This window comes from Topomyia yanbarensis, chromosome 2 (assembly GCF_030247195.1).
Source record: "Topomyia yanbarensis strain Yona2022 chromosome 2, ASM3024719v1, whole genome shotgun sequence".
In the NCBI taxonomy this organism is placed as follows: domain Eukaryota; kingdom Metazoa; phylum Arthropoda; class Insecta; order Diptera; family Culicidae; genus Topomyia; species Topomyia yanbarensis.
Window position 1 is genome coordinate 33,889,933 of NC_080671.1, and position 24,018 is coordinate 33,913,950.

The 24,018-nt window shown below is 42.2% G+C and overlaps 2 protein-coding genes across 2 annotated transcripts in view; one reads left to right on the forward strand and one right to left on the reverse strand.

Moving 5' to 3' along the window:
* Positions 1-1,924: 1,924 nt before the first annotated feature.
* LOC131682416 (uncharacterized) lies at positions 1,925-5,204 on the reverse strand. The gene is made up of 5 exons (XM_058963864.1): positions 4,986-5,204; positions 4,194-4,933; positions 3,607-4,137; positions 3,242-3,552; positions 1,925-3,184 (listed from the first exon to the last, which is right to left on the reverse strand). The coding sequence occupies exons 1-5, from the start codon at positions 5,000-5,002 to the stop codon at positions 2,693-2,695; spliced, it is 2,091 nt and encodes a 696-aa protein (XP_058819847.1). The 5' UTR covers positions 5,003-5,204; the 3' UTR covers positions 1,925-2,692.
* A 7,546-nt stretch (positions 5,205-12,750) lies between these two features.
* The window catches only part of LOC131682415 (uncharacterized), a 57,828-nt gene continuing 46,560 nt past the window's right edge, over positions 12,751-24,018 (forward strand). Inside the window, exon 1 of the mRNA XM_058963862.1 lies at positions 12,751-13,307. Within this exon, the coding sequence (XP_058819845.1) occupies positions 13,306-13,307 (2 nt within the window). The 5' untranslated portion in view covers positions 12,751-13,305. The remainder of the gene's footprint in view (positions 13,308-24,018) is intronic.

The window sequence follows — 24,018 nt, forward strand, 5'->3', positions numbered from 1 at the left end:
GCAAAACATCCACTCTAAGCATTCAGCCCCCCCTCTCGTTTCAGTGTAAATGTTTCAATGAAGATAGCAGGTTGATGTGAGGTAGGGGCATACAAAAACACTTTCCGTAGTTCTTGTAATGCAGCACTGTAGATCTTTGTTGCCTTTGTTTCGTGCGGTGTTCCCACTTCATTTTCTCTTAATGTTTTGTGATCAATTAAATGAAAACTATTATATTTCCATTGAAAGTAAAAGCCTTAAGAGCAAACTGAAATGAAAACACGGCGTAGGTTGCGGTCGCATGAAGATTTTGTTGTCAACAAGAGGCGGCTGTCAACGGCCCTAGCAGCAAAAGTTGGTCGACGACAGGCGGCAAAGTAGGGCGTTAAACATACCAACGTTTGAAAACGGCGCATTGTATATATTCTCGCTTTTCAGCTCATAAATAAATTCTCGCTAGAAAATGAAGGGTCAGAATGAATAATAAGTCTACCTAGCTTACTTTAATCTTTAGTTTCGGTTACTAACAATCACTCGTTTAAATAGAGAATAAAAACATCATGAAAATTTTCAAAGTCGATTTTCTCGAAGGATGCAATTGCTGTAACGCCCTTCTGAAAAATCGTCCTAGAACTGATAAAAACAAATTAGGTTTGTTCCAGTACCAGGAGAAACTGGAAGTACTCCGGAGCAAACAGGGAGAAAATCGTTCCTGTACTATCTTCTTCTCTTTTTTCTTCTTCTGGTGGCAAACCGGAGTGAAAAGGAGCAAGAATTTTTTGCTCCGGAGCAACAGGGAGTAACTTCCATGTACTGGAACAAACCTATTGTATAAAAATGTAAATAAACCCGGTCAGCGTGGCAAGCAGAAAGTTAGCAAAAGTTGAGCAAAGCGAAATTGATTTTTTGCTAACTTAGCATTTTACGCGATTTATGCGAGAATTCTGACAACGAATTCGCTTAAATGCAACAACCGTTTCTGACAGAAGCGGTTAAACCAACCAATGCTGCTCACTTTTATCCAGAATCCAGTCAGAAATGTACGGCCAAGATCTCTGCACGCTTCCTGCCACATCTTTGTCAGATGTTTTGCCTGTGACATAAACTGCGCAAAGATCCTGGCAATTCCTACCCTCTAAGAACGGTTGGTTTCAAAATCGTCCAATGAAGGACGTTCGTTGGACCAATTTGGACAACGTCCAAAAAACCGTTCAACGAACGTCCATCATTGGACCCGTGTTGAACGATTTTGAAACAATTTTTTGGACGTCTCAGTGGGTACCTGATAGAATTTAGCGCGAATCGAGCAAAACATCTGACAAAGATGTGGCAGGAAGCGTGCAGAGATCTTGGCCGTAAATTTCTGACTGGATTCTGGATAAAAGTGAGCAGCATCGGTTGGTTTAACCGCTTCTGTCAGAAACGGTTGTTGCATTTGAGCGAATTCGTTGCCAGAATTCTCGCACAAATCGCGTAAAATGCTCGCAGAAACTCTGCCAGCATCAATTTCGCTTTGCTCAACTTTTGCTAACTTTCTGCTTGCCACGCTGACCGGCACCGGGTGATAGACGTGCCTCTTCTCCGGTGAACTAAAAAATCTCTTACTAAAATATAACAGAAGGACGTTCGTTGGACCAATTTGTACAACGTCCAAATAACCGTTCAACAAACGTCCATCGTTGGACCCGTGTTGAACGATTTTGAAACAATTTTTTGGACGTCTCAGTGGGATGTAGGGCTAAATTTTTGTAGGGTTTTGACGTCTTACACGCAACGCAAAGTATATTGCACGCAACGCAAAATACATAATGAATTTCTATTTTGATGGAAAGAAATGCATTTAATTCAGCTGATTTTTAAAAATGCATCACAAGTGATCTGCCTCTAGTCTCCAACCATGCACCATTGATTAGAATGGCAAGGAAACATTTGATTAGGGTGTCCTTACCTTTTTTATTTTTTTCTTTTTTAAAACGATTCACTAAGGCGTTAAGGTTGCACGGAGAATGCGCAAAATTCGCAAACGAAAAAAGCAGTTTTTTCCACACCGTATGTCAGATCTTCATAAAAATCAATCAGCGTGTGTAGAATGTTGTTACAGTACTGCTGATTGATTTTTATGAAGATCTGACATACGGTGTGGAAAAAAACTGCTTTTTTCGTTTGCGAATTTTGCGCATTCTCTGTGCAACCTTAAACGAAAGAGAATAGCTATTTATTCTGACATTTTTTCTATTTTCGTTATATTCATTGTTAGGCGGAGACAGCATCCTAAAACTGGCACATGTGCATGCAATTGGTCAAACTCTTACAGAACCCTTCCATTGTCAATGTTGCGAACCAGTTTTTACATTCACCTAACGTGATTTTATTGTTACACAAAGAGACCCTAGATCATAATGCTTTTAGGGAAGCGTAGGGAGTGTACATGGAAATGGGAGTATAAACAAGAACGTGACATGTTTTTACCGAAGAAAAAATATTTAAAAAATATTTTTTTTTGCGTACTACGGGAGGAGAGGTAAAAAGATTTAATGACAAATTGCGTTACGTAATTTATGATTGGTCCCTAAAACTGTACTCTTCCCGAAGCTGAATAACGTCCGATTGTCGCCGCCTAACTATGAATATAACAGTATTTACACTATGTTTTAAAAATAGATTCCGTCTTTTTTGTTAAAATCCCTAGAATCTCGTCCTGATGTCATCAATTTCATGAATTCTGAGGTTTCTGTCGAATATCGTCCAGCGTTGGAACAACCGTTTCAAAAATACTCGGATTCAGCTTAATGATAAGAATGTCCTCTAGTGTCTGCTCTGTGATTCCATCTCCTAGATCGGACAGTACCACGGCTAAGGTACTGAACGCTTTCTCGACCGAAATTTGATTCGATGGTATGGCTAATAAAACCATAGCCACGGCAAACAGCTCGGGATGACTGCCGACACGTTGAACCCAGTGTTTCCATACGTCATGATTGTGAGGTTGACGGGGTTCAATCTCTAGTACCTTGATCTGTTGCAAAACCGGAGTTTCGACGCTTTTCGAGTTTGATGGTGTCAGTGTTCCGCCAAACATTTCCGTCAGAAAATTGTCCATATCGTCATTGCAAGCCGTCGCCGCTGGTTCTGTTGTCGTGGTATCCTTAGAGGAACCCGATGGCACAATGTTGCCGATTCGATTCCAGATGCTAATTATATAGTTCTGAAAGAATGGTTGTATTATTAATGCTAAGATAATGAATTTAATAGCAAAGCTCACCTGTATATCCACTTTTTCATCCGCTGTGAACACAGCCGAGTTCAAGTAGTTGAATCGGGGATCAAAGTAAAGTGCTGACTTGAATATGATGTTATGCTTTAAGCTACCCAATCGTTTAGTAAGAGATTCCACCAACTGTTTCGAAAACCTATTGTTCGGTAATGCGCGTATATCTTTGATAGCGACCAGCCATTGCATGTAAAAATCCGAAAATGTGTGATGTTCCTTTTGCATCAATTCCATCACCTTGTGCACTGGCTCAAATGCTGCTTCGTACTCTAACAAAAACTGCCAAATATCATCCGCCAATGCTGCAAATTAGAAGTGTATATATAATGGCATTGTTACAAATCAGAAATACTTACCAAGTTCGGGAAACTGCTCACCCAAAGATGCGAAAAACGTTCTTTGTTTCACAATACTTTGAATCATTTCGAATTTGCCACTCCATCTGCCAGGCAATAACAACAAAGGATATGTTGCCTTATTTATGCAGAAAAATTGTCTATATTTAACGTTCCTCACCATTTTTGTGAAGTTTGTTATTTCAATAATGCTCGGATTCGAGTCTTGTATGACATCGTCTAGCGCAAGTTGGAGTGTGTGTACAGTACCGCGAACTACTTCATACTGCTCCTTTAATTCCGCCGATAGTGCTTCCAGAAGCTCTTCTTCTTTGGATGGGTCACTAACTTCATTCTCGTTGACCAGTTCATTGGAGAGCATTGTCTCAGCAAATATTCTTTGCATTTTTTTCGCTCCTGTAACCATGTTGGCTCCGTTGTCGGATATTACTAAGAATATCTGATCATTTGTCAACTCGTATTTGCGGAGAATTTTCGCCACTTTGCATTTTAAATATTTAGCTGTTGGGTTTTCTCCTACCTCAATTGTACCTGTCAACAAATACTTTAACTTTATATCTATAACTATGAACATAAATTAGACTAACCTAAGGTATGAAACACGGCTTCACGATTAAACTCATACTGGGCGTTCACGATCAGCACGTGCCGACCCTGCCGTGAAACTGAATCGATTTTGATAGAAACCAATTTGTTCATCATTGATTTTTTTAACCGACCAATAACTCTCATTGCAGCTGCGTGAAGGTATTCCGCAATGTTTGAGGAATTGACTGGCGAACCGAGTGCCGCGTTAATAGGATCCAATAGTAGACGAAGACCCGTCCACTCGAAACAACGCAAAGGAAGATTGTGGCAGGTGACCAGCTTTATGCATGCCTCTAGAACACTCTGCATGTCAATAGCAATAGACCGCTTCGCTATCACTCTTTTTTTCTTGAATGGCAAATTAGAATCCACCATAAGCCCTTTTTCATGGGCCTGTTCTGGATGCATAGTACGAAAATGTCTTATGAAATTTCCCAAGTCCAAACTCGTTTTCTGAAGATAGGTGCATCCACTATATGGATCAATACTACAATGGTATCTTCCATTGATAAGTTTCAAATATTCCCACGCAATTGCACAGTATGTTCGTCTCTCTCTTTTTCGCTTTTGAACTGCGCTGGTACTAATCGTGTCTGTATTATCTTTCTCCTCCGGTGGCAAACTCTGACTTTTTTCAAAAGTATCGTCTGTAAAGTTATTTGGATCGTGTAATTCAGTTTTTTCAACTTTGATCAAAAGAGAGAGTTCATCGGGATCCTCTGTTGCGTCGCAAGCGGTTCTGTGAAATACATTGTGTTAGTATTCTGTATTTTGTTCAATGAGAAACTTACGCTTTCTGATGTGACATTGTAATATTAGATTGCTTTGAAAATGGCTCAACAAGCGATGTAACCAAGCCGATGTTTGACTTCCTCACTTCACTTTCAAATAACGAATATTGATAACTCGTTACGATTGTTAAAAATTGTCGTGATTTATTTATTATATTCGATAAACTACGATTGTTTTGTTGTTTGTAAATATGAAAAATAATAATATTATCATGTACATTCTACACTGAACCAAGAAGTGATGTCAAAAAAATATTGCCGGATAAACATATCAAACGGTCCTATAAATACAAATCTAGTCAAGCATTTGGAAAAGGCCTATCTGCAAAACGTAAAGAGAAAATTGCAAAAGATTTCTTGACAAACATATAATTACGGTGTATAAGCTAACTGTCAAAATTCTCTGAAAGGAAATTCCGGACAAACCGTAACTCCTAAATTACAGATGTTGGCAGTAGATAAAAGAGAAAAGTTTTCTTTATCGTTAACTGCTATGTACTGTATTCGGCCAGTAACGGTTTGTCCGGAATTTGATTTCAAAGAGAATTTTTACAGTTGGATTTTACTCCGTAATCATATCGATCATGAATCGACCAAAGGGCCGAAATCGCAATGATATCGAATCGAAAAAGATAGCTTTGATAATTCGCTTCAGAAAATTAAATCGTATTTTAACAGTGTTTGCATACTGCACTTTCAAATGTATTGAAACACTTTAAAACAATACTAGTTTTCGGAATCATAACTAAAATGTTTTATATAATAACGTTTTCGTTGGTAAAATTGACAAAAAATTATTTCGCCGAGCGTTGTTATGAAATGTTGATTAGGCCATTTTCGAGTTGCCCTCTTGTTTTGACGACTCTCATGGCGATTTCGCTTGAACCTGAAACTGAGTCAGGTTCTAACCCCAACTGCTGTCAGTTCATACATTTTGACAGCAGTTAGGGTTAGGAACTGACTCAGTTTCGCTTCAAACGAAAACCACATCAGTTTCGCCCTGCAGTGTCGCCAGAAAACAAAAATCAAATGTGGCTTTCGTCGTGCTCGCTGGAGGGGAAAATTTGTTATTCCCTCGGGGCGTAACAAGCATTTGGTTTTTGTTTAGGGCGACTCTGTTTACGGGCTTTGTAAACAATGATGCTGTCAATTTCGCCCGTACACACTACCTTAGAATAGTAATCCGCCTGGCGGCTTGTTTACAGTTGAAAGTCAGATCCGCCGTTATGCTTTTTATTGATTTTCATGAAGTGCGAAACATATATAAGAGTTTTTATATTTATTATGAAGTATTTTTAATCCTCTTTAAGATATTATTCAAATCTTCGTTTGTGTACATTTGTTATATAGGCCCATTTGTCGGTTCACGATCGAAATATAACCGACTGGATTAGGATCTAGAGGTAGATCACTCTAGGAATGTATAACAAATTTGCATCAACTTAGAAAAAATGCATTTAATTTCCATTTTTGCATCAACTTTGCACTCCCTCGCAGAAAAGATTACTTAACAATCGTCCTACGCTGATCCACTTTGTTCGATGTTTTGGTTGATGTAGAGCTGTTTTTGTAGGGTTTTGACGTCTTACACGCAACGCAAATACATTACACGCAACGCAAAATGCACTATGAATTTCTATTTTGATGGAAAGAAATGCATTTAATTTCGCTGATTTTTAAAAATGCATCACAAGTGATCTTCTCTAGGGGCAGATCGCTCTAGAAATGTATAACAAGTTTGCATCAAATTAGACAAAATGCATTTTATTTCCATTTTTGCATCAACTTTGCACTCCCTCGCAGCAAAAGTTTGTTTAACAAACGTCCTACGCTGATTCACTTTGTTCGACGTTTTGTTGAATGTAGGGTTAATTTTTTGTAGGGTTTTAACGTCTTACACGCAACGCAAAATACATTACGAATTTCTATTTTGATGGAAAATGAATTTAATTTAGCTGATTTTTAAAAAAGCATCACAAGTGATCTGCCCCTAGGATCTGCTCCTAGATTAGGATTGTAAGTGAGAATCGGTAATTTTGTCAGATATGTCAGTCTTGAAGAGGCAGGGCCAAATATATAAGTAAACAAATAGGTAATTCGCCCTTCTAAGGCCACAGGCAATTTACGCCGTAAGATAGGAAAATAGCAAGGGGTGAGTCGCTTAGAACAATGTGCCATACACACTGTATCACCTACGATAACACCATATAAGATTACGATTCACCGTAATGCACGATTATTTCACTCATTACCACAATGTGTGGCACAATGAGGCACACTTCTGACAACTCAAAAACTGTCAACAAAGTGTAGTTGAATAATCATAGCAACCATTGCATTTGTTTTATTGAACACCATGGCACATCGTGGCACATTGCGGCACAAGCTACCACGCTGTTTATTTGTGAGCACAATTCGATTTGTGTTAAGCGACTCACCCGTTGGAGAATAGGGAAAAACGTTAGGACCAAAGGCCGATTTCTTCACCCTCGCTCTTTTAAACCAGGTTCACCAGTAGGTTTAAACCTGGCTTAAGCGTTAAGCGAAGGTGAAGAAATCGGCCTTAAAAGGGACAAATTTTCCCGCGACGATACATGAATCGCGCGAGCAACACGTAGCTATAAAATAACTATTCTAAACATTGTTCAAATAAACCAAGATTAAAAGTGACACCAACTCGAGAGTTCTTAAACAACAAGAGGAAACGATGCCAAGGAAAGTCAACAGTGAACCGAGGTATAATTCCCATTGATAAATCCATAAACCACAGCAGATCTATTTTGAGATCGTTTGCATTATCGTCGTAGCAGCGTTATCCCCTGCCGTGTTAAAATCGTCTAGTCGTTGTGGCAGTGCTGAACTTTTTCTCCTGAAAACTGTCTCTTCTCGTCGTGATATGCATGCTCGTATGCATGTTACTCATTCTATGAGATGTTCCACTTTTAAAGAAATTGAGTGGATATTAACCTAGGGGTAGATCATTCTAGGAATGCGTTCTGGATCGCTTCTTCGATAGTGTCTAAAAAAATAATGTGGTAACACTTACCATACGAGGAGGTAAACTCGATTTTGCGGCTATAGTGATTATTAGCCGACTACAGCCGAGGGGCAGTTCACTCCCCATTCAAAGTGAATTGAAAAAACCCAATTGAAAAAATACACGAGAAATGTTTCAATACACCTTAATACATTTAATACGCCGAAAATACACTAATGCACTGAAATACGTTACTTCCGGAAGAATTTTTCAATACGTCGATAATACGTCGAAAATACGCTAATACACAAAAATACGTTAGTACCGGAAATATTTTTCAATGCGTCGATAACAATTCAATTCGTCAAGTAATACACTGTTGATACAAGCCATACAAATATTACATTAATTTCATGCCAAATGAAACTAATTCAGTATATTTCTTATTATGACATAGCGTATGTTTTTTTCAAGCTAGATTGTTTACTTTTCTCGGAATTGGGACTCCCAGCAAACGGATTCAGAATCGGTGAATCATTAGAATGACAAGTAGGCAGAAATCAATCAGAATTCTTGTTAGTTTGATTCAGAGGAACAATCCCATAATCTTTAAAGAAAATAAACATCCCGTACATTTGAAAATACTCCCAAAGGACGTAAAAAAAGGTAAATCTGAAACTTTCTACCAGCATCAGTAGGAAATTTTTTATCAAGAATTCGCTCGTTTTATTGACATAAACAATGGTTCAATGTTTACCCTAAATAGTGAAGCTCTAAAATCTTGCAAGTTCGAAGTTTACATAGCGATGGATAATTTTTTTAGATATATATCTTGCATTATAAATCAACACTCGTTGGGGGAATAGAATCGAAACCAACGCTCGATGGATTGAGAATGCAAAACACAAGATTGTACGGAGCTCACCTGGGTTCGATTCCCAACCCTGCACATAGGGTTAGAGATTTTTCCACGCGAGATTACTCTAACCAGAAAAGAGGCGAATGACCCTAAGGTTAAAACCTCTATAATCAAAATAATAAAAAAATCATACAAAACACTTGAATCCGAATTACGACCAGTGTTGCGAAATTTCAAAATCAGTTACCTATTTCAGCTTGCATTTACCGAAACTGACATTCAGATTCAACGCCTCTCTCATTCATTCACTTTCCAACTGACTGAAATTTCATGCAGAATCGAATACTTGAGTGTATAGGAAATATAAATTCATTCACCAACCAAAGCATTCATTTGTTATTATGTCGACAGTTTGAAGGCAGAAGTTAGCATCTTTTACGTTTTCGAGCATAAGTGAACTGCGTAATCTATATCTGGTGCACTTTTAATCGATAATCCCTCTCAGAGCCAGAATAGAAATAAAATACACTTTGCTTCTGAAACCGAACATGTCCGTACCTGAAAGCGGCTAGGAATTTCGGCTGATTCTACTGAGGAGCATCTCAATTTTACTGAGAAGCATCTCAATTTTTTAAATAAATATAGATAATACTGCAGTGATTAAATATAATACCGCGTTGCTCAAAAATTGCCATTGGGTAAGCCTAATTAGAATTCAGCAAGCCTAATTAGTTTTCACCAAACTAAAGATAAAGGTTACTTCAATTACATGTTAATCAGCCTTGGTTAAACAATAGTAGCATATCTGGTAAATCTCCCCGCTTCCTGCTTCTCACCAATAGAAGCAAACTGAAGAAGTCACTAATTCTCTAAATAATAAAGTTTGGCATAATGCTGAATTGTTCGTTAATCTTGGAAAATCACTGGTAATTCCATTTGTACTAATTTTATTATTTGCATTTAAGAAATTATTCTACTTGCATTCTACAATAACATTTAAACGTCAAAATTCAGTAACATTCGGTTTCAATTGATTATTCTACAAAAATACAATGCGTGCATACAATTGTACGTTTTAGTACACTAATCCATAAGAATTATGAAATAATTCACCAATACGCATAATACATTGCATTTCGTAAACAATACTCAAATACGTTTTAATGCGCTAATACGTAAGAATTATTAAAGAAATAATCAATACACAAAATACATGTCATTTCGTGAAAATACACAAATACGTCTCTCAATACGTTTGCCTGAATCGAAAATACTAGAGTGAGTCGCCCCTCGACTACAGCATTAGGTGACGTTAACTATATGTACGTTCAAGTATACTAGACATTCGTGATTCGCTGGTTGGGCCACACCTCTGTCCAACTAACGAATTTGATTCGCTAGTTGGACCTACTGACAGATGTCAAAAACTCAAAGGAGACGTTAGTAGAGTTATTATATCTATTCACATCTCTAATGTCAGATTGATTGTCAAAGCAAATTTGACATAAGATTTTGACATTCAGATGCTTTTTTGTTGAACAATGGTCTACCTAGCGGAGGTCGCGGTCCAGCAAAAAAGTGTCCAACCAGCGAATCACGACTGTATATGAGATCAGTAAGATAATAGTAATATTGACCACTCCATTGTAAGTATAACCAATGTACGTACAACCACAGAGAACAGACATCCATGATCGAACAAAAATATTTACAAAACATGTGTAAACATTTGAATTAATATACGATAAACACTAGCGCCGCCAAACCAACTTATCCCAATTATCCGTCAAATCCATTCCGGAACCGGTTCGAAATCCTGAATGGATTCAGTATGGAATTTTGCTCAAAGAAAAGAACCGATTCTGACACTATCGGTTCATGCATTTAAGCTGGGATTCATACTGGAAGTCCGAACCGGTTCCGGACTAGTTTGAGTGGGTAGAGGAATAATTACTGTCAATTCAGTCGAACTCAGCCACAAAAAAAACTTGACGACATTAGCGCAACTGGTTTGGATATCCCAACCACCGACCGACGTTATCGGTGTCCCAACTACTTTCGAAACCGTTAGAGATTTTTACATAAGTTGAATGCTGAAGATGGACGTCTGTTCTCTATGGCACAACGATCAGCGTAACAATATTGTAATAACAAACCCAGAAGAGTCATACTATCATAATAAAAAAATTAAATCAGATCTCCCCAAGGCGGCCCTCTATGGAAATACCAGTGTTGAAATTTGTCTTATTCCGTCATCAAATGCATTTGATTACTCGCTATTTGATTGCACGTGTGCCAAAGTTCCTCTAAACAAGGTCCTAGCATGCGTCAAAACTGTTAGTGGTAGTAAACAGAGACAGCCTATAAAATGTAGTATTGATGACGTAGACGCTACCATTCGCCCATAGACACTGTCACACATACGAGCACAGAAGCAGTTTTTGTTTTGACGCATGTTAGGACCTCCCTATATGACTTTGCACGAGCGCCATTGTTATGAAGTAGGCGTCACTTTCTAGTGTCAGACGTACGCATTGAGTTTTTGAACAGCTGTAACTTTCAATTCACTCAAGACGTGCTCAAAAAAGTAAGAAAGGTTAATTATTGCGACTTTAACCCTTCGACGTTCACTAATAGTAATATATAGTGGTGTATTTGATGACGGAATGAGACAAACTTCAACTCGAGTATTTCCATAGAGGGCCGTCTTGGGGAGATCTGATTTTTCCATCATTCGTTGTGCTTTTCTTGCACTTTAATTCGCTTACCAAGTTGTTTGCCCGTTTTTGCCCGTTTACGACATTGGACAGCTGTTTTCAACTAAAAAACTTGAATACAGTCGTGATTCGCTGACCTCCGCTAGTTGGACCATTGCCCAACTAAAAAGCATCTGAACGCCAAAATCTCATGTCAAATTAACTTTGAAAATCAATCTGACAATATTTAGAGATGTGAATATATGTATTTACACTGCCAACATCTCCTTTGGAGAGTTTTTGATATTTGTCAGTCTGTCCAACTAGCGAATCAAATTCGTTAGTTGGACAAGGCTGTGGCCCAACCAGCGAATCACGACTGTATATCCATAGATACTAGCGATAGCAAGTTTCTGTCTTCGACAAATTAATGCAGTTTAACAGTCCAAATAATGTAATAGAGGAGTTTTTTGACATTTGTCAGTCGGTCCAACTAGCGAATCAAGTTCGTTAGTTGGACAGAGGCTGTGGTCCAACCAGCGAATCACGACTGTACTACTTTGCCGAAGTATTTGTCTGAGTGCATATAAGGAGAGTGACGACACTGTCAAAATTGGAACAATTATTATTTGTCAGTGTCATTCCAAACGAGTCAAATTCATGTATTTTGACAGGTCGTTTGTTCGTTTGGAATATCACTGACGGATAATCATGACAGTTGTCTTCACTCTCCTTACATACACTCTGGTATTTGTCTATCTGAATTATTGAAGAAAATAAATTTCGTAACTCACTATTAGGGGGATTAATCATCAATCCAATAAAACGGAAAGAAGGGGAGTTCTATTTTAAGAAACTTTCCTAAAGACACTACATTGCTAAAGTCAACAGTTTTGACGCAATCTAAAAAAACCCTTTTTTGCTTTTTGGGACCACTGTGCAGTGGTTGAAAACTGGTAAATCCAATCAGCGACAACCGTATTTTCTCTGGTTCTAAACAATGAACTCACGTCTGAAGTATACAGCGCACTACTTCCTACATCATGGATTTTAGCATTAAACAAGAGAAAAAACTTGTTCAACTGTAACAATAATATTCACATGTAAATCGGTTGAAATATTTTAGCGTGTAAGCAACTTCTCTTATTTGACACATAAAGGGAGAAAACTTGACAGATGAGGGGTTTTTGCTGAGGAAAACATCGCACACCCGCTCGCAGTCGTCACCTTCCCCTGTCAGTGTGAAAAAGGAGCGCATCAAAAAAGAAGCAAAAAGTCTCCGCGCGACGACGGTAATAGCAGCAAAAGCCATTCTCCATCTTAAGTTTTCTTCGCGGTGTGTCGCGACTGTAGAGGCAAAAAATATTTTCGCGAAAATCTGTGGTTACACCTGAAAAAATGCTGTCAAGTAGCAGTAGTCAGCGAGGAAAATAGTTTCGCTTGAAATATACGGTGTTGTTTCCGTGCTATCGAAGTGTACTGTGAGGCGGTGTATTATTTTTCAAGGCGCCAACTTCGTCAGTGAAATTGTGTGTGGACACAAGGGCTTCAAAGAAAAGGCAAGCAAGAGCTACAATAAAAAAAAGTGAAAGAATCATCGTTTTCCGTAATAAGTGCAGTTGGCGCTGCTCGCGATCGCCCCTGGATTTATAGGTGGAGCTGTATGTGGTGATCCCGGACCAGTTGCCCGTATCGAAAATATAAAAAGCCGATAAATCAACTGCTGGCACAATTGGTTTATGTGTCCAATGAAAGGCGGAACGCAACTCTGGATGTCGAATCGGAAATATGTAAGGATACACAGAATACGAGGCTCGCTCTGCATAGCCTAATTTGTGCTTTTTTGTGTTAGATTGTAAACATGAATATCGATTTTTCACTGCTATCTGAGAACGATTAGTTTAGTCATTTTCTGCTGTTTCGGACCAATGTCAACAAACAGTAGAATATTGTTCACTCGACAATATTGTTGGCAATTCTAATTGAAGGATTATCCATTAAATGTTAAATAGTTTTTCGTTTTTCAAGTCGAACGAAGCGTGCTTATAGGGCAGGGGAAAACATCTTCCACTTTTATGGGTGTATGCGACTCCTAGCGAAGTAACAAAAAAAACGAGCATAAAATTCTGTACCGTTTTCTCATACAACCTCTCCATCGCATAAAATTGAGCAACGCGCATATTCTTTTTGCTCCGGTTGTTTTTGTTTTGCTTTTCTTTTCAAACCGAGCCTCTTGTTGTACATGATGGTAGTAATTTCAGGTTGCTTTGTTGGAATATGAGGGCAACGGTACAGTGATGCCAAATTATAACCCTAATAATGGGTGACCCGGCAGATACCCGCAGTGTATCAAAACATAAATACAAGTGGAGAAAACATTTTACTCTTAATGGTAATTTTCACCTTTTCATGTTCGATCCAATGATATTGTTTTCAGTAGACCGACTAGTGTGCAAAACACAAAAAAGTTTCCGAAAACTCAATTCTACTCAAGATCACTTGTAAGATTTGAGAGCGGGTATAACGTAGCTGAATTGCTTGAACGTGCGCAGGGGTCCTTTTCGGCTGTTACAGCTTTATTATTATATTTGTAAGGGCTTGAGCCACTAAGGGTTATTCGCTGTGGGACAAAAAAAGTCGTTACATTTCATTTAATAAAGTTGGTGATTAAGTTCTTCGCTTAGATATTGAGCTCTGGGGCAACAGCACCCAGACAGGGTCGCGAAAGAACCTCCCCAGCATCCAGTCCGGATATAGCGGAGCGTCAGCTGAGCGATGGTGACAAATGGACTGGCAGATTGTAGTCGAAGGGGCCGTGGAAGAACTTCCCCAGTACCCAGTCCAGGTGTTGCGGACGGTCCACTGAGCGATGGTGGTAGGTGAGCAAGCGTATTGTGACTGATAGGGAACTGCGGGTGAGCCTCCTCAGAGCCCGCTCAGGGTGTGGCGGACAGCCGACTGAGTGATGGTGGTGAGTAGGTTGTTTGATGCCAGCGCGTTCGCGGTCCCCTTCTTACACGGCTTCAAAAATATTGATATCTTCCAAGAAAGCGAGTCCCTTCCTGTGTTGAGTCGTTCGCTAGTGTGTACCAAATCAAGGAGGGCAGGTTATGAAGTCGCAGGTCTACAAGCTTGCGGCAGTAAGTGCTCTACCGTGTTTCTTGTGTTGTAAGTCGGCCACATTGGAGGATCGACGCAGGTGATGGTGTGAGTATGGGTGATCTTCGTGTGTCCTACCCAGGGCCGTCCGAGGGCGCTTTGATCCCTCTGGTTTTCGCGGCCCGTTCGCTTCTCGAGATCTGCTTTTCACCAGCATCGAAGTAGTAGTAGCATCGAAGGTTCCTCCAGTAGGCGATAAAGTGCTCGGAGGCTTTCGGCTTTAACCCCCCTATTACGATGGATGATGGGACATCTTTGCAGCTTGCTCCTTCCCGCGGATTCCGCTGTGCCCGGAAACTCAGCAAATGGTGATCAATGGGTCGCAATATTACTCTATGTCTTGTACGTAGGAGTGCTTAGATCCCCCTGATTCCAACTCTTTGATGATCGAGAGGGAACCGGAGAAAATCACCACCGGAGTATCCTCAGGTTTCTTGATGATGGCAATAGCGATGGCGGAGAAAACTGATCAAACAGAGGGTAGGTGACGGGTGTGGACCACACCAATTTCACTCACACCCGTCCTCACGCTCTCGCTAAATTTCAGCGTAAATGTACAGATTATTAGGGTATTTGCTTTGCTTTCGACCACTCGGAGGAATTTAGCTGTGACAGTACTGGGAGGATCACTTGGTCTGGCGGATACAGCCAGGCCGCCGGTCTCAAAGCAGGCGGCTTCGGCCGGATTACTGGGCAGTAGATTCGAAGTCCTCGTCGTAATACAGCGGCGGCAGGATATCTACTAAAGCCTGCCAATTTCGAGCAGTTATCTCGAGGTCGCAGAACAGGCGACTATGGTTGAGCGCCTGGCTGATGTTCAGTGCGGTTCGCCTATTCCACTTCAGGTGACGCGAGCTGATGCTGTGGATAATTCGTTTTCTACTTTTGCAGTCCTTTTTCACCTGTAGGAAGTTCGGAAGAAGGTCATCTTACGGTCGACAGTCACACCAAGGCTTTTAGGCTCCTTCCGGAATGGAATTTTGGCTATAGCATGTTTGACCTGCTGATGGCTACATGATGGGCATTGCAACAGTGCGCAAAAGTGCATTTTGGGGCTGAGAAACGAGAGCCGACTAACTCGTCCCACCAGCCGACATCATCGGTGGCTGCCTGTAGCTTCAATCTTGAGCGAACAATCGTTTTTCCGATAGCTGTAAGTATTATATCGTCGGCGTAGACAAACACGGATTCACCTTTCGGGAGCCTGGCAAAAAGGGAGTTCAGTACTGACTAAGAATAATGTGACTGCCAATGCCGACCATTGGCTAGCTCCGTTAGCTTCCCGAAACAGGACCGACTGCTTTCCTCCAATGCCCACCCTGAAGCTTCGGTCACCGAGGTACTGCTTGAGAAAGCAGCCAAGGTTTCCGCAAACACCCCATTGGTGCAGCTGGCGAAGTACTCCTTCACGCCGTACCCAGTTGTAGGCCTTAGCGAGGTCTAGCATGGCGGTGTCTGCTTGCAAGTCGCTGATTATGGCGTCACTTACTATTTCACCGAAGCAGTGTAGGGGAATGCCTGTGCCGAGTCCCTTAGGGAATGCGAACTGTCGATGGTCGAAAAGATCTTATTCTTCGAGGTGAACCATCAGGCGTCTGTTTACCATTCTTTCCATCGTTTTACCAATACCTTATCCGCTGTATTGCGAAAATGACGAAAAAAATGGTAAACAAACGCCTGATGACCCTCCTCGAGGAACAAGATCTTCTCGACCATCGATAGTTCGCTTTCCGTAAGGGACTCCTCACACGCATTCGGGCTTCTGGTTGCCTCGCATTTCTTCGGAATGGGAATTGTGAAAGCAGTTGTACAGGAAGGATCCTGCTGAATCCTCCTAGGAGTGCTCGCTTGCTAACCAGGGGTAAATTCCTTACCAGGGTATAGCCAACCTTGTCGAGTTCGATAAAATTGCTAGTTCCACTCCAGAGAAAAGTTTGTTGTAATACTGGCTCGCATCTGGTATGAATGTTGTAGGGGTAGATTCTATGGTCCTCTTCGTATTAAGGAAGGCAGCTGAGAGGAAGGAGTCCCCAGAAAAAGGGGCAAAGTGTTTACCGATTGCATTAGCGATTTCAGAGGGCTCAACTGTAGTGATACCGTTGATCGATAATGCAAAGCCGTTTTTCCCATTTTTCCGCTTAAGGCATTGACCCACATTCTCCACAAATCCGCAGTCTACGAATCGGAGCTGATCCCGTCTGGGAAAGAAACCCAGCAGGCTTTCTTAACTTTCTCAATAGCCTGCTTGGCCTGGTTCCTGATGCGGCGAAAATCCGCCGATCTCTCATCCTATTGATGATGGTCAAGAGGATATTTTTAAGAGCTCGGAAAGCTTTACGTCGATCTAGGATAGCCCTAGCTACTTATGGGTTCCATCAATAAGTCGCTCGGTTTGGTGATGCTCCGGTGGTTTGAGGAATGCATGGTTTTGCAGTCTGTGTCAGGTCCTCTACAAAATCCTCCGGAGAAGGCTGTTCGCTACCAAACGATCCGCTCTGGAACAATCATGAAATGAAACACCACGTGTAACAACAGCACGTAGCAACATCGGTAACAACAACGCGTAGCAATAGCGGAAACAACAGCGCGTAGCAACAAGGATAGCAACAATGGTAGCAACGGCGGTAGCAACGCACGTTGTTATTACTAAATAACAAACTCTATCTATAAATAGCAGCTAGATCTTACTAGTTTTTTAGTTTTAATTTGAAATTCATCATGTTAACATCGAAGAGGAATAAACATATGAACGAATAGATTCCCGTGGTTTTGCACAACCATTCTTCAGACTCCTTCGACCATCGCTCGACTACTTGCTGTTCGGTGCGTTTTCAGTTACCCTGACGACGAGATGATTGTTGATTGAAAAGCGTGTCAATCTTCAACCTCCAGATACAGTCCACTGCCTTGGTGCCGCCGAGTGCGCCAACAAAGGCCTCGATCGAGGGCACCCGAAACGTTATCTTTGTGCGTGGGCCAATCCGTCCGAGCATAGATCCAACGGCGACGTCGAGGAGAGCATCCGATCATAGGAGACTACAATAGCGAATTAGTTATTGATCGCTGTTTCCAGTGTCGTCTAGAACCGACCATCCGCAGGTTCCAGTGATGGAGCTAGATGATATGGTTAAATCTAAGGTGGATGTGAATCTACCCCGGAGAAAGGTGATACTGGTTGTCGCGTTGTCTTCAATGACCTCGATGATGGCATAACCGTGATGGCGACACCTTCTTGACCTCCGCGCTGGCTGATGGGTGTTAAATTCACCCATTAATAAGAAGGGGGTGTGTAGTTTTATTTCCGACGTCACTGACTTCCTGAGGGACGTAAATAGACACTACCGTGAATCTTATGGGAAAGTTCTCACTACAATGAAGTCGGTGTCAAATTTTCCCGACTCAGATGGCAGGTCAGCTCTAGTTCCTAGGCCGATCATCTGGTAGAGGTAGACCCTTTAGCTGATTGTCAAGTGTAACGGTAACTGAACCAAGGTGATCGATCCGTGTCTCCCTTTGTGTGCCTTGAATGGCAAGGCAGATAGGCGGATTGGCTCACAAGCAGTTGGTGTTCCATTGGATAACCAGTGTGTAGTTTGTTCTGTCGGGTAGTGAGGTTAGGGAAGGGGCTGTAGCTATTCCCGGCCGGACCGCTGTCGGATACCATTTAGATGGGTCTTGAGGAAGTCGGCGTTTGGAAGATGTTTCTGTAGAAAAGTAGAGGCGGCAGCAGTTGGGTTCAGGTAGGTTCTGAGGTTATACCCAGAAGGGCCTCGGGTTCCCCGCGCCGACAACCGTCGAGGGCTCATCGGATGTCTCCGGCACTTCCCGAATCGAGAGCGACACGGGGAAGGCGGCATTTTTGCTGCACGGTGAGCAGGTTTTGTTGTAAACATTGATAGTTACTTAGTAAACGATTTGACATTGGTGCGGTTGGGTTTGAAGGAACGTAAAGTACGATAGATTGTTTCGATCAGGTCACAGGATTGGTGAAACTTACCCGGGGAGGCCACGGGTTCCCCACGACGAGAACAATCGGGGACTCATTGAGTACCTCCGGTAACCGAGCTGGGTGCCAAGAGCAACCGGCGACAGGGCTTAGATTGTGGAGCCAACGGTTGGTGTGGGTAATTGGGATTATCTTTTGAGAGCGTCGATAAAGTAGTTTCTACACGCTTCTACTAAATTGATCATTTTAACCGAATTACGAGATGGCGCCGTTGGTTGAGTGGTTAGCGTGACCGCCACTCATTTCAGTTGGTCTGGGTTCAATCCCAGATGGAGGTCGTTGAGATTTTTCTGAGGTAACAAAATCCGGCCACGTCTTCCTTCGGAAGGGAAATGAAGTTGTAGGTCCCCCGGTCCATGAGTTGATGGATCGATATCTAGTCCAGATAGTTGAGTCACTTCTCTGAAGTCGGTAATGAAGAAGTAGAATCAAACTTCTGTGCGTACTAATAAATATCCTCCTCCCGTAATACTTGTGGAGTGCGCAGTACGGCCTCTAGCAAAAGCAAGTATCGGACTAACATTCCTTCCATTTCCTTTTGCGATCTGCGTTCGGGCCTGGTTGGCGCCAGTATTGATCAATAAACACTTCAGAATTATCAGGAGTTGCAAATTGAAAGCTTCTACTAAATTGATCATTTTAACCGAATCGAGAAAATCGGTCATCACCTAAGAACCGATGCGATTTTAATTCTGGAATATGTCCGAAAGCCGGGACTTTCGGAATTGTCGATAGTGGACAATATTCTCAACCATTGTTTGATCGGTAATCAGTGATTTGGACCTGCGAATCGAAGTACTCAAGTAACCATAAGCATTAGGGCATTGTATAATATTGGCTATACATTTGCAAAAATGTTGCATAAAAACTCTATTGTAGCATTAAAAATACAATCAAGCTCTATATTAGCATCATAAATGCATACCTGCACAGCCAAAATATAGCATTATCGCTTGCTTTGCATACTTATATAAAGCTGATATAACGTATGTATGCTTCAATAATCTTTAAAGCATTTATGCTTTACACGTGCATTTAATGCCATTATAAAATCGATATGATGCTATAATAATACTGTTAAGCAACTTCTCTTGAAGATTATATTCGGCATATTCCATTTAATTCAAACGGACGATGTAAGGTACCTCTGTTCGAGACTTACTAAATGTAATTCTCATAAAACATTATTCAGAACGAAATTCCTTTAAGGATATTCATTACAGTGCATCAGAAGAGAGTATTACGGTTCCAAACAGTATTTTAATATTATTATTGTATATCATACTGAAAAGAAAACATAAGAAATAGTTGCAAAAGCATTGCGGACAATGACAGCCAATTGAAGCTTTCTAATAGCATGAGTTGAGTAGTGCCAATTTCAGGCTTTCAAATTTGACATTCGTGCGCTGGTATCTCTGCACGATAATAGCACAATACTTTGCCTTTTCAGCATTATATCAGCATATAGGGTTAAACGGCTTTTTACGACTTTACGTAGATCTAAAGCTGATATTAGGCTACGTTATCATACTTTTTTGTTACTCTGGCAATTTGGTGACCTTTTCAATAGATTTTGAGCCTCTGAGGTATTACGATTGTAACGGTTTATATGGAAATACCAGTGTGACTTTACTAACCAACCTGTAATTCCGGAACCAAAACTGTATCTTTCATTTGATATCAATTTTGTAAAAATCGGTCAAGAATTTGCTGGGAAATAGGTATGATATTGGCTTAGGAACTTGGAAAGTTCCCCGGAGGCTCCAAGAACCCTTATAGGTGGCCAATGTGGTCAAAGCTACTTTGATTGATCATTAGTCATCTAGACCCGCAAATCTAAGTAATGTTGCACCCATTTTAATATGTTGCATCATTCGGACATCATGGTGTTACCAGTTTATATGGTAATTTTCAGTATGACCGCGCTCTTTAACCCGAAACTCCGGAACCGGATGTCGGATACACTAAAAATTCAATAGCGGGAGTGACACACACACATACACACAGGCAGGGACAAGAGTTCAGGGGCTTCGGAGGCGATCGACAGGATTGAAAACTGGATTCAAGGAGTGAAGTTACAGATAGCCCATCATAAAACGGAGGTGCTATTGGTCAGCAACTGGAAAGTACTGCAGCGAGCAGAAATCACTTTCGGGGATAGTCTCGAAGCGGGCGTTGAAACAGCTGGGCGTAATGATAGATGACCGACTGAACTTCAACAACCTATGACTATGCTTGCGAGAAGGCAACCAAAGCTATAAACGCTTTATCCAGAATCATGCCGAACAACGCCGGGCCATGCAGCAGCAAGAGACGTCTTCTAGCCAGGGCATCATCGTCGATACCGAGGTACGGAGGCCCGGTCTGGGCTACTGCGCTGGAGACAGCGGAATCGAGAAAAACTGAGTAGTACGTTCAGGCCCATGGCCATGCGGATCGCGAGCGCGTACAGGACTATCTCTTCAGAGGCAGTCTGCGTTAAGATAACGAATGCTATAAGCGGAAGGGGGCCAGGGGAATACGGAAAACAATGAGAGCTGAATCGATGGCCAAATGGCAGCATGATTGGGACTCGTCGGAAAAAGGAAGGTGGACTCACAGACTCATACCGGTTCTATCAACCTGGGTAAATAGGAGGCATGGCGAAGTGACCTTCTATCTGACGCAGTTCCTGTCTGGTCATGGTTGTTTTAAACAGTACCTACATCGGTTCGGACACGCTGTGTCACCATTTTGTCCGGAGTGCATAAACGTCGAGAAAACACCGGAGCATGTGATCCTCGTTTGTCCTAGATTTGAACAAGCGCGAAGGGAGATACCTTCGCTTAATGTAGACAATATTGTAACAGAGATGTGTCGAGATGAGGGCACATGGAATGCCGTCAGTAGCGTAGTGACACTAATACTGTCGGAACTTCAGAGAAAGTTGCGAATAGAACAGCAAGCTGGCAACGCCACTAGTAAGATATGGGCGAGTGGTACAAGTCTGTTACAAACTCTATGAGCGTGGTCGTAAAGGGACGCGTGCCAGGTCTTATGGTTCCTCCAGATCGGTTTACGCCCCGACGGGTTCCAGCGCGGTGACGTTCGTATGCGAGGAATGAGCACTAAGTTAGCAACATCAACAAGAAGTTTCACGTCGGTTAAAAATCCTGCGAGGGTGGCTGTGAAAGGATGCGAGTCAAGTTTCGGCATCTCCGGATCGGTTCACGTCTCGACGGGTTCCGACGGTGGCGACGGTCCTGGGGTCGACAGGTTACCCATCGATGGTTGAATAATGTGCTGACTCAACGTACATATAGGAGCCAAAGGGCCCAGCGTACGTAGACAGACCAAAGGACAACTAGGAGCTAAAGTCTGCAACACTAATTCTGCAGGAGCTCAAGTGCAGCGGAGAAACGAGCACTAAATTAGCGACACCAACAAGCAGCTTCACGTTGGTTAAAAATCCTGCGAGGGTGGCTGTGAAGGGATGCGAGTCCCGTTTCGGCATCTTCAGACAGCGAAACAACCGACAAACGGAGCGTGTCTGGTGAACCGTAGAAGGAAGCAAGAAACAGGATAAAGAGATGAGAAAGAAGTAAAAAGACGTTTGACCGCGCCATGGGAGGTATAGAGAAGACGCAAAGTTGCCGTCAAAGCAAGCGACGGCGTGACGTACGCTGCAATCTCCAAAAGGGCGAGAGAGGGTAAAAAAGGTAAAGAGTAGTAAAAACCGAGCGCACTCAGGACGTCGAGATGCTGTTCGAGCTGAAGAAAAAACCATTGATCAAAAACCCGATCTATCGGGAAGTCGTGGCAGAAACGGTGGAAGGAGAAGCGAACATGAATGAGCATGGAATGGTGGCAATCCAAGTGATGGGCGGTTTTCCTGTCCGAGAGGTGGTTGATAGCACACACGAAGGCTTGGTGACCGCCAGGATCAACGACGTAGTCGTCTTTAGTTGTTATGCTCCTCACGGTGAACACCAGAGCAGTACAATCGGATGCTGGACGCACTAACCGATTCGTCAGTCAGACGAACTCCGGTAGTTATAGGAGAAGATTTTAACACTTCGGCCGTGGAGTGGGGTAGTAGCCTGGCCAACGAAAGAGATTACAGATCCAGAAGCTGGTGTTGCTGTAAAAACCTGGAATGCCACCAAGAGATCTATCATCGTGTCAGCCTATATGCCTGCTGGATACTCTTGGTAAACTTCTGGAAAGGGTCATTCGCAACAAGCTGACGAACTACGCTGAAAGTGGGAGCAGACTAGCGCAGATGTAGTTCGGTTTCGGGAAGGGATCTGTGCCATGCGAACAGTCATCGCGAGCGCGGAGAAAGCATTGAAGCAAAAGAGAAGGGGTAATCGCTGCTGTGCCTTCATTACGATCGACGTGAAAAACGCGTTTAACTGCGCCAGCTTGCCGGCTATTGCCGTAGCGCTGCACACAATGCGGGTTTCGGACTATCTGTGCAAGGTTCCAGAACCGAGTTCTGGTCTACGAGACGAACATGGGGCAGAGGTCAATAAGGGTCACGGCGGGAGTACCTCAGGGCTCCATACTCGGCCCAATGCTCTGGAATATTATGTACAGCAGAGTGTTAATACTGAAACTGCCCAGGGGAGTTGAGATCGTTGGCTTTGCAGATGATGTTGTCCTGAGGATAACAGGCGAGACCCCTGAGCAGGATGAGATGTTGACGACAGAGTCAATAGAAATCGTGGAAACCTGTATGGCGAATGTTAAGTTGCAGCTTGTTCACCACAAAACGGAGGTAGTGCTGTTCAACAACCGAAAAAAAAAATCCAGCGCGTCTTGATCAGCGTCGGCGGACATTCAATTCTATCGATGCGTGCTCTGGGGCACCTGGGTGTGATATTCGACAATCGGTTAAATTACAACTGCTATGTCGACTATGCTTGCGAGAAGGCTGCGAGGACAACTAACGTATTGGCAAGGATCATTCCGAACATCGGAGGAGCAAGATGCAGCACGAGAGGTCTCCTGGTGGGAGTTTCATCCTCAATACTGAGGTATGGTGTACCGGCCTGTGCAGCTGCGCTGAACTCAAAACGGAACCGGACGAAATTGACAAGTACGTTTCTCATAATGTCTGTTCATGTCGCGGGTGCGTACATAACGATGTCGTCGGAGGCTGGTTGAGAACGTGCAATGCTACCAGCGTAGCAATACACGAAATTCAAGGAGTCAGAGCGGCCTCGTTGGCTAAGAGGCAGAAAAAATGAGATAACGCGGAGAAACAAAGGTAGACCCACCTACCCATCCCAAATGTTTCGGTGTGGATGTACAGGAAGCATGGCGAGATAAACTTTCATTTGACACAGCTTTTG

Excerpts from the sequence above, each read along its gene's own strand:
- LOC131682416 (XM_058963864.1), bottom strand. Across the intron at positions 4,138-4,193 it reads AGCCGTGTTTCATACCTTAG|GTACAATTGAGGTAGGAGAA; the intron begins GTTAGTCTAATT and ends ATTTGTTGACAG. Across the intron at positions 3,185-3,241 it reads ATGAAAAAGTGGATATACAG|AACTATATAATTAGCATCTG; the intron begins GTGAGCTTTGCT and ends CCATTCTTTCAG.